This window comes from Macaca thibetana, chromosome 3 (genome assembly GCF_024542745.1).
Source record: "Macaca thibetana thibetana isolate TM-01 chromosome 3, ASM2454274v1, whole genome shotgun sequence".
In the NCBI taxonomy this organism is placed as follows: Eukaryota; Metazoa; Chordata; class Mammalia; order Primates; family Cercopithecidae; genus Macaca; species Macaca thibetana.
The window spans coordinates 153,035,804-153,051,741 of record NC_065580.1 but is presented as its reverse complement, the minus strand read 5'-3'; the positions used below and the strand labels follow the sequence as shown (position 1 = coordinate 153,051,741).

The following is a 15,938-nucleotide window of genomic DNA, read 5'->3' as shown; positions in this document are numbered from 1 at the left end:
ATACATTGCCTTGTCCAAATCTGTTGGGAACTTTGTATAATTTTGTGTGTTTGACCTTTTTACATCATGGGTTCAGGCTCTTTGTAATTAAACTCTGCTGGCCTATGTGTTAAGCCATGTTCTAAGCCTTTATTTGTTAAATTGTTTATTAACCCTCCCGTTGAAGAGCTCACAGGCTAGTGGGAGGGATAGAGGTACAGAGAAGGGGAGTGTTTTCCTGTGAGGCCCGCAGCCTAGCAGCAGTGTGGGCAGAGCAGTTGGGATGGTGATGGGGGGAGGTCGTGAAGATGCCACGCCTGGGTGGAAGGAACGTGCTCATGAAGAGAGGAGAGCGGGAGAAGGTCAGCAGGCTTGAGCTGGGAAGCAGAGGAAGTAAAGTGAGACATCATGGTGCTCGTGTGCCGTGCTGAGAAATCTAAATTTATCTTGTCGATCCCAAGGAACCAAAATGGATTTTGAAGGAGGCAGGGAACTGAGTGAGGCGTGATCACATTATTTTACAGAGAACTCAGAGCTGGGTCTTTGGCTCAGGGCTCATGTAAATCCCTTTCCCCCTTTCCAGTTGATTCTATAGCAAACTCTCCTTTGAATTTCTGTAGAACTTACTGCTCATGTTCATGACCAGTTTATGATGAAGCCTTTTCCTAACCTGGTTTCTTACCGCCTGCCTCATGTTTTTGACTGTTTAAAGAAGGAAGAAGCCAGATGCAGTGGCTCATGCCTATAATCCAGCACTTTGAGAGGCCGAGGCAGGAGGATTGTTTAAGCCCAGGAGTTCGAGACCAACCTGGGCAACATAGCAAGACCTCATCTTTACAAAAAAATATAAAAATTAGCCAGGCATGGTGGTGTGTGCCTGTGATCCCAGCTACTGGGGAGGATCACTGGAGTCCGGGAGGTGGACGTTGCAGTGAGCCAAGATTGTGCCACTGCACTCCAGCCTGGGCCACAGGGCAAAACTCTGTCTCAAAAAAAAAAAAAGAGGGAGAAGGACGGAACGAAATTGCCGCCCAAGACAATGGCAGCTGCTGAGCCGTGGCGCTGTGCATGGAGGGTCTTTCCCAGATAGTCTGTTCATGTCTTTGCAGGTGTGTTGTGCTCTCCGACCCCTTGAAGGACTCTTCTCGAACTCAGGAATCCTGGAATGCCTTCCTGACCAAACTCAGGACATTGCTTCTTATGTCTTTTACCAAAAACCTAGGCAAGTTTGAGGATGACATGAGAACCTTGAGGGAGAAGAGGACTGAGCCAGGCTGGAGCTTTTGTGAATATTTCATGGTTCAGGTACTTGACTCATTACAGAATTAGACAGTTCCCTTCTCTCCCTCCCTCCCTTGTGCCCTCCCTCTTTCCTCCTTTCTTTCTAAGTAAGGCACCTCTCATGGTAATCTCATTGGCAGAGTTTTTAAAAACAAAAAACCTGGAATATCTTTAGGACTAGAAAGTCAGGAAGTGCGTGGAAGCAGATGGGGCATGTATAGGACACGCACTGCCCCGAGGAGCATCCGGGGGTCAAAGCTGGAGCAGTTTCAGCAACAGAATAAATAAGGATAGAGTCAGGGTTTAACCCATGGAATAAAATTAATATCCTTGAGTCTGTATCGGTAGAAAGAAATCATCGGTTAAATAAATAAATGGCGGAGAAGGGTCAACTCTTCCACACAGAAGAATTCTGCTTAAACGCAGAAGGAAAGAAAAACAGAAAATCACTTTTAAGCCAATGTCCCAGCAAGAACTGTTGGAGGCAGGATTAACGATGGATGTCCAGGGTGGTGGGCAAAGGGCTGAGAAGAGGTGGGCTTGCACAGTCTCACGGTGGCCCCCCAAGATGTCTGTCAGCTACCGAGGGAGCAGTAGCCACTCCACCGTGGGGGAACCAGGTACATACCGCCTGAAGGAAATGATAAGGCTGCTTCCGCCCGTGAGAAGTTGTGTCCATCTCATGAAATCCTTGGTAAGATGTGCCGAGGAATACTTAGCATCTTTTCTCTGTAAAAAATGATCATCTCACGGCAGTCATGGAACATATCAAATGAACCCAAGTAGAGGGACATTAGACAACGTAGCACTCTTCAAGGGTGCCACGGCAGTGAAAGACAGACTGAGAAACTGACAGACTGCAGGAGCTGAAGGAAGCAGCAACTCCAGCCTAGTTGGGGTCAAGGGTGGGGTCTTGGAGCAGAAACAACTACATCAGTGGAAAAACCACTGAAATTCCAATGAGGGCTATTTAGTTAATAGTATTATACTTAGGTTAATTTTCTGGTTGTGACAGTTATACCACGGTCATGTAAGACGGCAGTGTTCAGGAAGCTGAGTGAGGGCTATATGGAAACTAGATCCTTTTTTTTTTCTCTCAATATTTCTGTAAGTCTAAGTTCAGAATTTAAAATGAGTAAGGAAGGAAATTCTGACACACACTGCAACATGGATGGACCCAGAGGACATGATGCTGAGTGAAATAACACACAAAGACACATAGGGACAGACTGTGCCTGCTTCTGTGAGGTCCTCGAGTGCTCAGGTTCAGAGACAAGGTGGAATGGGGGGTGCCAGGGGCTGGCAGAGGGAGAGTGGGAGTGAGTGTTTAATAGGACAGAGGTTCCGTTTGGGAAGGTGAGAAAGTTTGGGATATTGATTGCACAACGGTGTGAGTGCATTTAACACTACTGAGCTGTACTCGTCTCTCTCTCTCTCTCTTTTTTTTTATGATGGAGTCTTGCTCTGTCACCAAGGGCTGGCGTGTAATAGCGCGATCTCAGCTCACTGCAACCTCCACCTCCCAGGTTTAAGCGATTCTCCTGCCTCAGCCTCCTGAGTAGCTGGGATTCTAGGTCCGCGCCACCATGTCCAGCAAATTTTTGTATTTTTAGTAGAGATGGGGTTTTGCCATATTGCCCAGGCTGGTCTCAAACTCCTGGCCTCAAGTCATCTGCCCGCCTCGGCCTCCCAAACTGCTGGAATTACAAGTGTGAGCCACTGCGCCTGGCCTGAGCTGTACTCTTAAAAATGGTTAAGATGGTCAGTTTTATATTACATACATTTTAATCACAATTTAAAAGAAAAACATTATAGTGTTCAGTCTTGAAAATACTTCACAAAGAAAATGAAGTTCAGTGTAACTTCGCAGTTTCTCTTGCAAAACACAGCCCACCACTGTTTTCAGGGGAAACAGGATACAAAGGAGCGCCCTCAGTTCTCACCTAGTGAGTGGGACCTGGGTGGGCCTTTTGGGGTCTGGGAATAATGTCCACAAATACGTGGGGTGGAACTGGATTCCCAAGACCTGACCATGTGGGGAGGTTTATGTGCGTGCACATTCTTCTGGTCTTTACTTTTTAATGTACAGTAATGGAGATCGGAAAGCAATCACCTGTCGCCGTCTCTTTTCATTTTCTGATTCGATAAAGGTTACCGAGCACGAACAGGGCCAGGCCCTCCTTGATGCTGGGACGCCGTCACTATACAGTTCTTGTGAGCTTGTGTGACAGTGGAGGAGACACAGGAAAGGAAATGACGCAGATGCTAGGGCGAGAGAGAGACACGAGGCAGAGATGGTGTGGGGCGCTGCGCAGGGGCAGGAGGAGGAAAGGCCTCACTGGGCTGGGGACTTAGCCAGAGCTGAAGGAGGTTGGAGAGCAAGCCATGTGGATGTTTAGAGGAAGAGAAAGTGTTCCAGGCCACGGAATGGGACAGTGCACAGGCCCCGAGGCAGCTCCCTGCCATGCACATGTGAGCAGCAGTGAGGAGGCCTTGGTGGTAGAGCTGAGGCCAAAGGGGTGGTGCTGGGGGACATAGATTTTGCAGGGCTTGGAGATGCCTTGGAAAGACTTAGGAGTCTCTTGAATGTGATGAGCAGTCGCTGACTGAAATGGGGAAGACGGTAGGTGGAGCACTTTGTGGGAAAGGTTTAGGGTTCAGGTTTCCATGTGTAAGCTTGAGCTGTCTGTTAGGTGTCCACGCAAGCGTGCTGTGCTTGCCGTTGGAGCCAGAGTCAGGTCTGAGCTGGAGTCCTAAATGTGTGTGGTTTTGCTGTGTAGATAGGCTCAATCTCGGAGAGGGAATAGTGAGTGTAGACAGGGGAGTCCAAGGGCTGAGCCCTGGGGCCTCCAGCAGAGATCCTGGGGGAACTAGAGGAACCAGCCGTCTGACCAGAGGGAGCCAGAGTGAGGGATGAGGGGAGCAGGTGGCTGGGTCCTGGACAGCAGGAAACATCCCAAGGACAAGGGGTGGCCGGTTATATCCGGTGCTGCCAGTAGGTCAGGGAGGGTTCAGGAGTGACCTTGGCCTCTTCTAGCTTCTCGTGCGTGTGTGAGTGTTGACGCGTGTGGTCCTCAGGACACTGGTTTTTACTCAGCGGAGTGTAGGCGTTGTTCATAGTGCTGCATGCCTTTCTCTGTTGTAATTTTTAATGGCTACATACTGTTTTTTCAATATGTTGATTTATGTTTTTGTTTTTTTAAAAACGTATCTTGGGCGAATAGGAGGAGCTTGCCTTTGTTTTCGAGATGCTGCAGCAGTTTGAGGATGCCCTGGTGCAGTACGACGAGCTGGACGCCCTCTTCTCTCAGTATGTGGTCAACTTCGGGGCCGGGGGTGAGTAGTGGCACTTCAGTAACGCATGCTTTTCTTAGTGTGGCTTTCTCCACTTGCAGATGGTCTTGAAGCAGCCATTTATTTACCTCATGAGTATGCATGTTTTGCTGTTGTCTTTATACGCATTGTATCAGATATATTCTCATGATTCCTAGAGGAAATGAAATGAGAATTAAGAATTAGTCATTTTCACTTTTAGAAGAATCTTAAGTAACAGAAGTAATAAAAACAAACAAACTGTTTTCCAAGTATAAAATGTCCTTTCCACAACTCAGTGGCCTGCTGGTGGTGCTTCGATGCTGTCCCTCGTTAGAGTCAGAGTGGACGTCCCTTTCCCTTCCATCCGGGGGTTGTCTTTGGAATGCTCGCGTGCTCGTTGCTGTGAGCCTATGTAACACCCTTGGGTGTTCATCTTTCTTTTGCACTTTTAAGCAGTATCTTAAGCTCTTTTACAATTAAAGAATTAGCACAGTGAAACCATACACAAAGAGAAACATTGGTTACTGTCCTCAGTGTTTTTCGCTGATGCTTATTTTGATGAAAGTGATATCATGTTACGTAGTTGTTTCTCTGTCGCTCCTTTTTCTTACTCACAGCCCGTCGTGAGCGTCTCTCCAGATTAACAGGTGGGGTTTGGAGTCTCCAGGTTAACAGGTGGGGTTTGGAGTCTCCAGGTTAACAGGTGGGGTTTGGAGCTGTGTTTTTAGAGTTGGTATATTCCTGGCTCGATTCTACTCCCTGGTGTTGGACATTGGGTTCTTTCCTGCTTCTTGCCACCACAAGCGGGGCTGTCGTGGGCATCTTTGCCAGGTTCCTTTTTGAGAACCCTTGTCACCATGTGTGAAGGAAGGGGTAATTTCAAGGAGCCCTGGTGTCAGCTGGAGAACCTGGAGGGAGGTGAAGTGTGGGGATGGTCAGCTCTAGCTGTGGGCACTGTCCTCACTCTGGAAATCAACAGTGGTGCCAATGGCTACTGGCTCATAGTGAAGATTGGGTCTGATCTCAGTCTCCTGAGATGCCAGTGTAGACGTAGAACCAAAGCAAAGTGTTTACTCAGTAAAAAAAACAGAAGAGGTAAAACTCTATTTCTTATATTTTATGCAGGTGTGAGCCACCATGCCCGGTCTTAGGTGTCCATATTATACATATATATCTATTATTTAGTTTTGAGACAGTATCTCACTCTGTCCCCAGGGTGGAGGGCAGTGGTGCAATCTTTGCTCACTGCAACCTCTGCCTCCCAGGTTCAAGCGATTTTCGTGCCTCAGCCTCCTGAGTAGCTGGGATTACAGGCACACGCCACCATGCCTGGCTAATTTTTATATTTTTAGTAGAAACGGGGTTTCACCGTGTTGGCCAGGCCAGTCTCGAACTCCTGGCCTCAAGTGATCCTCTTGCCTCGGCCTCCCAAAGTGCTGGGATTACAGTTGTGAGCCACCATGTCCAGTCTACATACATACATACCTACCTACCTGCACACACACACACACACACACACACACACACACACAATTTTTTTTTTTTTTTTTAGACGGAGTCTCACTTTGTTGCCAGGCTGGAGTGCAGTGGTGTGATCTCAGCTCACTGCAACATCCTCCTCCTGGGTTCAGGCGATTCTCTTGGCTCAGCCTCCCGAGTAGCTGGGACTACAGGCACGCACCACCATGCCCAGCTAATTTTTTTATTTGTAGTAGAGACAGGGTTTCACCATGTTGGCCAGGATGGTATCGATCTCCTTATCTCATGATTCGCCTGCCTCGGCCTCCCAAAGTGCTGGGATTACAGGTGTGAACCACTGCACCCAGCCTATATTTTTTAAATATCTTACATGTTTTTTTTTTTTTGAAAAATAGATTTATTTAGCAAAAAATGTTTGAATTTAATAAAGAAATGGCAATAACTGGTACATCCATTAGTTGAAAAAATTAAAATATTTTCACTGAGCACCAAATAGTTCTCAGTGTTTTCGTGGAGAACTCCTTTGAAAGAATGCCTAGAACTTAATCTGTTTATTTAGGTTTTTAATCAAGAAATCTAAAACTGCCAATCACAGTTTCAAATTACCATGAGATGACCATGTTAACAACCTTGAGGTCATATCATATGAGCTTGTAAAAGCTGTGTTGAAGCTATATATTCTAACTGAGGGCATTTGTTAGCCTCAGGCAGGCTGGTAATCACAGGTCCATGTGCCTGTGATGCCATATACACAACATTGAGTAATAAGGTGTCATTTATAAGATAAAGACCATATGGTCCCTGGCAGCAGAATAGGTGCTGGGCAGCTTCAGGGACCAGGCATCTGAATGGATGTCAGTGCCTGTGGGAGGGGAGGGGCCTTCAAGGCTGAAATATCTGACATACTTCTTATATTTCACCTAATTTATTTATTTTTTCTCTCAGTTTTAAAATTTGGGGCAATTTAAAATCCAAAAGTAAGCCTGGACGAAGTTTTGCTGCTGAATAAGACGATTCGTTTTTGTTCTTTCATTCAACAAGTACTTACTGAGGGACCACCGTGTGCCAGGCACTGTTCTAAATACAGGGAGGAATAAAACAAAATCCCTTTTTTTTATGGTGCTTACATGAAGGGGAAACAGGCGCCGAAAAGTAAATCTGTCACTTGCCGTCCGTAGTAGTAAGTTTGGGCTGTAGAAAGGGGCTCCCGTGAGGGGTGGGGCAGTATGTGCCATTGGAGCTTGGATAGGGCACTGGAGTGGCCTCTCTGGGGGGGGTGGCACTGGCACCAGAGGCCTGACTGAAATGTGGGCGTGCCCCATGAGAATCCTGGTGGGAGGGGAGCCTAACCAAGGGAACTGCTGGTGCAGGGCTGGGCTGGCGGGTCCGCACCACACTGCCGTGTGCTCCAGTAGCCCTGAGGATGCTGGTGCAGGGCTGGGCTGGCGGGTCCGCACCACACTGCCGTGTGCTCCAATAGCCCTGAGGATGCTGGTGCAGGGCTGGGCTGGCGGGTCTGCACCACACTGTCGTGTGCTCCAATAGCCCTGAGGATGCTGGTGCAGGGCTGGGCTGGCGGGTCCGCACCACACTACCGTGTGCTCCAGTAGCCCTGAGGATGCTGGTGCAGGGGCTGGGGCAGGTCCGCATCACTCTGCTGTGCTCCAATAGCCCTGAGGATGCTGGTGCAGGGGCCGGGGCGGGCCAGCACCACACTGCTGTGTGCTCCAGCAGCTCTGAGGATGCTGGTACAGGGCTGGGCTGGCGGGTCCGCATCACACTGCTGTGTGCTCCAGCAGCCCTGAGGATGCTGGTGCAGGGGCTGGCGGGTCCGCATCACACTGCCATGTGCTCTAGCAGCTCTGAGGATGCTGGTGCAGGGGCTGGCGGATCCGCATCACACTGCCATGTGCTCTAGCAGCTCTGAGGATGCTGGTGCAGGGGCTGGGGCGGGTCCGCATCACACTGCCATGTGCTCCAATATCCCTGAGGATGCTGGTGCAGGGGCCGGGGTGGGCTAGCACCACACTGCTGTGTGCTCCAGCAGCTCTGAGGATGCTGGTACAGGGCTGGGCTGGCAGGTCCGCGCCACACTGCTGTGTGCTCCTCGGCTCTGAGGAGAAGCTCCCGTCAGTGAAGGGAGCTTCAGTTCCTGCACACAGTTGTGCAGCATTTAAACATGTCAGGATGCCACGTAGGAACGAACTGGTTATGACACCTCTCTGTTGGAGTGAGAAAAATAGATTCAAAAGTTTTTTCATAATGATTGATGGACTTGTTATTATACATTGTTACGCTTATTTTAAGATCATATATGAGTCTTAGGGGTATAAGTAAACCTCTGGGAGCCTTGCTGAAATTTGTGACAAGCAGTCATTCTTTTTTCTTCTGTGCACTGCTACCAAGTCCTCCTTGTCCCTTCCTCTAGGAGCTTGACTCAGGGAGGTGATGTGGTTGAGTTAGGGAAATAAGTAAGGAATATGTAGTCTAAGGAAGACCAAAAGCACCAGGATGGTCAGAGCAGGCAGCACTCCAGCCCGCAGGTAAAGATAAGGAAGCCCAGCCCCGCTGCAGCCCAAGACTAGAGCCCTCCCTCGGTCTGAGACAGAGCCTGCGCTCCCCTAACCATGTAGCCTGTTGGTCTCTGGGCGGCTTCGCGACCTGTTCAGCTCCCGCCTATGGCTTTCTGGGCATGGTAGGGTGGTGTGCCTTGTTGCCTGAGTCACGTTAGCCTCATCTCGGCTGTCAATGCTGAGAGCCGAATGGTGCGCATCACTAGACCACAGCGGGTGGGCAGTGTTCTTAGAACAACTGGTTCTGAAGCTGCCTGTTTGCTCACCATCCTCAGCCTGAGCAGGAAGCTCAGGAAGGTGAAGTACCTGCAATCAGCACCTTTCATGATGTGTGTTTGTTTAGATGGTGCCAACTGGCTGACTTTTTTCTGCCAGCCAGTGAAGAGCTGGAACGGATTGATCCTCCGAAAGCCCATAGATATGGAGAAGCGGGAATCGATCCAGAGGCGAGAAGCCACGCTGTTAGATCTGCGCAGTTACCTGTTCTCTCGCCAGTGCACCTTGCTGCTCTTCCTGCAGAGGCCGTGGGAGGTGGCCCAGCGCGCCCTAGAGCTGCTGCACAACTGTGTGCAGGAACTGAAGCTCCTAGAAGTGAGTTGGCTCTTTTCCCAATTTACCCGTTTCTTGATTGTTCCAGGAGAAATCTCTGAACCTTGAGGTTCCAGGCATTGAACTGTTTGTGCTTAAGAAAGAGTTTTCTTTTCTGAATGTCTTTTATTTTCAATATATTATTTGCTTAGTTACTTTTTACATTGATTAATTGCTCAAAAATAGAACTCTGTTCTCAACATGGTGAAGTGTGTGCCGGTCCAGAGCAAGCCTCTTAGATGAGCTCAGTGGAGCTCACTGGCTGACTGTGGCCTGCGCTACTGCGTGAGCCGTCTCCACGAAGAAGCGTCACTCACCTGAGAGACCCGCAGAGCTAGGTTTTGCAGGTAGACATTTATTTTATCTCAGACATTTATTTCATGTAGACATTTATGTTATTTTTCTTTTCAGATAAATAGTTTTGCACATGGCCATGCAGGTAGCAATGTGAGTGACACACAGCAGGCTGTGCCCCATTGATTAGTAGTATGAAGCTTCGTGGAAGATATGTCATAAATTGTGTGTGTGTGTGTGTGTGTGTGTGTGTGTGTGCGGGCGCGTGCTCACTTATTGGGTGTGTGAATGTAGTTAGTAAAACATTTGCCTTTAGAGATAAATTCACCCAAGCACTAAACTCTTACTGTCTGTAGAACCATGGACATTCTAGTGAGGTGGAAGGACTATAGAGACTGTATCTAGTCTGGTGATTCTTGTTTCAGGGTCCTCTTTATCCAGAATAATTCACACACATAAACGAAATGATACTTATGACTTGAGGATTCGTGTACGCCCCTGCCACCCATCCCCTGGTTAAGATCTCCTGAGTGAGTGGTCTGATGCTGTTTTGTAAACAAGAAAACAGAGTCTGGAAGTGATTAGGTCTGAAGAGTATAAGCCATTGATGGGGATGGTGTTTCATAATACAGGAACTTATTTTTGTGTACTTGGTTTGAAATAATTTTAAGAGATTTAAATTTAATTAATGAAGATAAATGTATTTTAGTTAATTTCAAAAGGAGAAATTCTTATTTCAGAGCCCAGCTCATTAGTACCTAGCCCAAGTCACAAACTCAGAAACTTAGGAATTTTTATCAAATGATTTTTCTTCACCTAACGAAGCAAATGAGGAAAGGCAACATTTTCCACCTCGAAATGGCACTCTGGGCTGCCTGTAATCCCCTGGATCGAGAGACTCTGCTTGGGCTGCTCAGCCCTAACTGCAGGCTGGGGACGGGGCTGCGGGGGACCATGCACTCCTGGAGCTGGGCGCTCTGTTCACGTGTGCCTCGGGCTTTCGCCTGATGTTGAGATTTTTGTCTTACTAGCCGATTGGGGAAAAAATTGAAGTATTCAAGTCCAAATGATTCAGACGTGACGTCTTCTGAGTGAGACGACCCCAGGAGGGCTGATTGGAAAGAGCTGTTGCCCATTTTGGGACAGGCGTAGGAAACCTCGGAGGATGGCACAGACCCCGTCCCTTTATTGCTGGTCTCCGCCAATTCATGAACACCAGGATTTAAGAATCTCAAGTTGTTTTTCCAGCTTCAGAAGGTTGCCTGGGAATAGCGTGACTACTAGCCTGTAGAGGGAGGAGAAAAATCCCCGCAGCCAGGCGGGGCCAGTGCAGAGTAGGCTGACCTGGGGTGGTGGCGGGGGGGACTGTGCCCTGCAACTGAGGAGGCCACTGGCCCAAAGCAGCTCCACCAGGAGGGAAGCGGGCACCTCCACCCCCCCACCCTTCCCTCTGAACTCCTCCGGGCACTCTGGAAGCTAGAGGCCAGGGAGCCCACTGATGTGTTACATACAGCTCCCCCAGCAGAGAACAGGGCGGCAGGGTATGGAAAGTGGATCTGAGAGGCCAAGCAGAGAGGTCCGGTACTGCGTGGAGATGGCAATCCCTTTTCCTCTTCTGGCGCTGCTCACTAGTGTGCTTGCCCCACCACGGCTGCCCTCCTGTGGGCGTGCGCAGGTGCCATGGAGGCCTGGAGGAGCAGCGGCATGGTGCGTAGCGCTGCACTCACTCCCCACAGAGCTGCATGCTCACCTCGTCCTGTGGGCTGTCCTCCTGTGGAGCAGGTTCTTAGGGACTTCCTAGCGGTTCTCCTGGGTTCTGGAATGCCTATGGCCATTGTAGAAGGAGGTGGAAGTAGGTCTGTTATTACCTTGTGGCTGGAAGGAGAAATGTGTAAGTAATAGAGGGTGTGGGTTCTGGAGTTCCTTGGAGCGTCGGGGTTCACAGGAGCCACACGGGGTCTGTTGGCTCCTCTGGGCGCTCGTCTGCAGGGCCGGGAAGTCACTGAGGTATTTTCAAGGCTTTGTATTGTGTGAGGAGCCTCTTATCTGTGGTGTATTTTCTGAACCCTTTGCTTTACTGAATGAAGTTGTCTCCTTGGCCTTTCCTTGAGTGGAAGCTGTCCCCATTGCTTTTAGTCATAGCTATTGCACTTCTTTGCACTGTTGAGTTCTGTGTCTCCAGTGAGAGGAGGTGGCCAAAACTGAATGCTGGATTTGAGGCAAGGACATGCCACCCACTGATGACTTTTTCACAGTCTCTCAGTCTCTTTCCTTCTAAGAACCCACTTCCTGTTTCCTCACCTCCTTCTGATGCACACAACTGGCTGCGCCTCCTTACATGCACTGTGCCTGTCAGACTCCCAGGCCAGAGAGGACAGCCTCCCTTGTCACTTGTGTTGAAGCACACACAGTCCTTTTTGCACACTTTGCTCCTGAGTTTGATCAACACTGAGATTCACACTGTTTACTTAGAGGGCTTCACCAGTAACTTCACATCAGAAGTGTTTCTCTTCCTCTCCCTTTTTCTTTTCTTTTCTTTTCTTTTTTTTTTTTTGAGTTGGAGTCTCACTCTGCTGCCCAGACTGGAGTGCAGTGGCGCGATCTCGGCTCACTGCAGACTCCGCCTCCCAGGTTCACGCTATTCTCCTGCCTCAGCCTCCTAAGTAGCTGGGACTACAGGTGCCCACCACTGTGCCTGGCTAATTTTTTTTTTAGTAGAGACAGGGTTTCACCGTGTTAGCCAGGATGGTCTCCGTCTCCTGACCTCGTGATCCACCTGCGTCGGCCTCCCAGAGTGCTGGGATTACGGGCATGAGCCACTGCACCCGGCCTTCTCTCCCTTTTTCTAAATTTTTGAATTTTTTGGTAGAGATGAGTCTCACCGTGTTGCCCAGGCTGGTCTGGAGCTCCTGGGCTCAAGTGATCCTCCCTGCTCACCTCCCAAAGTGCTGGGATTACAGGTCTGAACCGCCCCTGGCTGTGGTTTTCTCTCTCATGCAGTAGTTTTTATTCCAGTCTAGTGGTGAGAGTCGGGTTTTAGGGCCACAGTTGAGCAGAGGCCAGGGGGTAGGTGCACCACGGTCAGCTGCAGATCCCACGTCCCAGTTTTGAGTGGGTGGCTTATAAAACATGTCCTGCTAACATCCTGCTTCCTTTATCAGTTGATTTGAAGTACCTCATTTATTTAAAGAGAACAGGGGGCACCGAAGTGGCCAGCTGTGATGGAAAGCAGCACTGCCTCTATAGTAGGGCTCGATCCACACTCCAGGGGCGACGGGGGCTGAGAAGGAGAGCAAGATGGCCGAATAGAGGCGTCTACCCTGTGGGTGCCGCTTACTAGCCTTGGCCCACTCCCGTTATGGAAAATGTGTTAAGAATGGAGATTGTGCCTACCTGCTGGGGTGAGCGGTAACACCCGTGAAGTGAGGCCAGTTGCACATGAGTTCAGGATCCTCCTTCACAGAATATTTCCTCTTTTTTTTCCGTAACAATTTCTAATTTTCCCTCCATTTACAAAAGTTGAATGTTTTCTCTATGTAAATTTGGAAAATACAGACAAATACACAGAAGAAAATGTCGTTGCTTTTGCTAGCGGGAAGAGGTTCCCTTTTTTTTGTGTCCGTGGCCACCTTATGTATAGATGAACTGCAATGATTTCCTTGCTCCTATTTGGGCATTTGAATTCTTCAAAATTCTTTGCCATTGCAGTAGTTTGTATCCTTATACATACATCTTTGTGTGTAAATTCGTACAAGTAGAATTGGAAGGTCGAAGATAGACATGGTTTTAAAGCTGTTAATATGTGTTGTCAATTCGTCCACCAGAAAGGTCTTCCCATTTCCAGTCATGCTGGTGATGCCTGTTTTCCTGCACCTTTGGTAAGAAAAAAGTATGATACGTATACGTTTTGTTGCCAAATTAGAAGAATGAGGAAGATACTTTCTAGAAGGCCATAATGTGTTTGTTACAGTGATTGCCCGAGTGAATTTTTAGGGGGTTTGGAATGTGTTTCATTCAGCACTATTTGACCTTTTATCAGCGTAGAATCTGGTTTGGTAACTGTGTAGGCCTAGCAGGGTCAGGACTCCTCCTGACCCCAGGAAGGTCACCCAGCCTAGCCTGTGGCATGGAGGAACCGCGCATGGCACGCCATCAGAGTTAGCTGGCCGGTTTGTGAACAGAGGCTGTGTGTGGCCAACCTGCAGGTTGAACCAGAGGAAGAAGGTTTACAGTCAAAGCTGGCCGGTTGGGATCAGTATTCTGAGGGGCAGGCCTGGCAGAGGACAAAGGCAGAGATGTAGTGGAGGGATGTAGGTTGTGTTTACTGAGGGCTTACAGTGTACCCGACACCCTGCTGGGTGGGTGCTTTCATGGGGAGGTGGAGGATCTTGTGTGCCCCTGAGCCATGAGGACCTGAGCTGGAGGAGAGTTGGTTGTGAGAGCTGTTGCTGAAGAACTGATGGCTCCCTGGACAAAAGGAAAGAGAGGACTGTCAAGAATCATTCAAGACACATTTCCTTGCCTGCCAGGCACTGTGGGAGACAGGGATAGATAGGGGGTGCACATAAATGAAGAGGAAAGGGCCTCACCTACCGGCATGAGGCTGCCACGGGTCATCAGCACAGTGTCCAAGTAGTGACGAAGTGTTGTCTGTGCACAGGGGACCGTAAGGGAGGGAAAGGCAGCTTTGCCGGTGCCTCAGGTCAGCTTGGTAAACATTTGCAGGTGCCCGATAGGTGCTAGGGAAGCTTTCTAGAGGAGGCCCTGTGTGAACTCCGTTAAAAAGATTCATTCAGGCTGGGCGCAGTGGCCCACGCCTGTAATCCCAGCACTTTGGGAGGCTGAGGTGGGCGGATCACGAGGTCAGGAGTTCGAGACCAGCCTGGCCAGTATGGTGAATCCCCGTCTCTACTAAAAATACAAAAATTAGCTGGGCATGATGGCGGGCACCTGTAATCCCAGCTACTTGGGAGGCTGAGGCAGGAGAATTGCTTGAGCCCGGGAGGCAGAGCTTGCAGTGAGCCGAGATCACGCCACTGCACTCCAGCCTGGGTGAAAGAGCGAGACGCCGTCTCAAAAGGAAAAAAAAAAAGGGTTCATTCACTCAGCATATCTTCACTGAGCATCTGTTTTGTGCCAACCATTGTGGTCGGCACTGTATTTTCAGCAGAGTGAAGTAGAATTCCTGCCTTTACGAAGCTTACATGCTAGGGAATGAGTGGGGGAGTAAGAATTCACCAGGTAGATGTGACTGCTGGTGGCACGGGAGAGTGCGTTTCAGGCAGAGAAGGTGGTGTTACCGAAGGTGCTCTGAAGGAGTCTGGTGTCGCTGGAACTTCAGGGGCGAGGCAGGCTTTGGTGACAATGAAGGGAGATTCTGAAGTTCTTTGTGTGTCACCTTGAAGGTTGCCCTTTGTCCTGTAGCCAGTAGCGAGCCATGAAAGGTTAGGACCTAGTGAGGAGGCAGAGGACAGAGAGAGGTGAAGAATTTGGAAACTTCTGCCATAGTCCAAGGGAGAAGGTGGAGTTCCAAAAAGCAGTTGAGGTAGATTTTGTTGTTTATCATTATTATTATTTGAGACACTCTGTCGCCCAGGCTGGAGTGCAGTGGTGTGATCTTGGCTCACTGTAGCCTCTGCCTCCAGGGTTCAAGCAATTCTCCTGCCTCAGCCACTAGAGTAGCCGGGATTACAGGCACGCACCACCATGCCCAGCTAATTTTTGTATTTTTTGGTAGAGATGGGGTTTCACTATGTTGTCCAGGCTGGTCTTGAACTCCTGAGCTCAAGCGATCTACCCTCCTTGGCCTCCCAAAGGGCTAGGATTAGCACCCAGCCGGTAGATTTTAAATAAATGGGTTCAAGAAAAATTTAGTGAATTGGTGGTTCTAGGTCCACTGGATATCCATATATAAAAACAAATCTTGGTCTCACCCCATAAACAAGACTAATTCCAGGTGTAGTTTTGGTGTAAACATGAAAAATAAAATAAGAAAACTCTAGAAGATAACATGGGAAAATATCTTGGGGACCTTAAGGTTGGCAAGTATTTCTTAAATAGAACATGAAACCCTTATGGTTATGCACCAGCCGTGAAGGAAGCCGGCCCTACATGAGACCACATAAACATCAGCGCCTCTCTTCCCCGAAAGGTACTCTGAAGGGAGCAAGAAGGCCTTCCGCAGCGTGGAAGTACGAACAGTATATGCAGACAAGAAAGGGCCCTTATCCAGCATGCACTGTGAAGAACTCACATACATCAATGCAGAAAGACTGACCAACCAATAGAGAAACAGGCAAGAGAGGAAATCCAAATGGCCAATAAACATGAAAAGGGGCTCAGTCTCATGAATCATAGCGAAATGCAAACTGAAACCATTGTTGATGAAGTACCAGCACACACCAGCAGAATGGCCAGGATGGAAAGGCT

General features: G+C 48.9%; 1 protein-coding gene across 7 annotated transcripts in view; it reads left to right on the top strand.

Moving 5' to 3' along the window:
- Nucleotides 1-15,938, top strand: part of TRAPPC10 (trafficking protein particle complex subunit 10) — a 100,018-nt gene that overhangs the window by 44,917 nt on the left and 39,163 nt on the right. For 3 of the 7 annotated variants that reach the window (XM_050784403.1, XM_050784404.1, XM_050784407.1), the window contains 3 exons: nucleotides 1,089-1,284; nucleotides 4,485-4,596; nucleotides 8,971-9,218. In XM_050784403.1, coding sequence (XP_050640360.1) covers nucleotides 1,089-1,284; nucleotides 4,485-4,596; nucleotides 8,971-9,218 — 556 coding nt within the window. The remainder of the gene's footprint in view (nucleotides 1-1,088; nucleotides 1,285-4,484; nucleotides 4,597-8,970; nucleotides 9,219-15,938) is intronic. The other 4 variants (XM_050784406.1, XM_050784409.1, XM_050784408.1 and 1 more) reach the window with 4 other exon arrangements.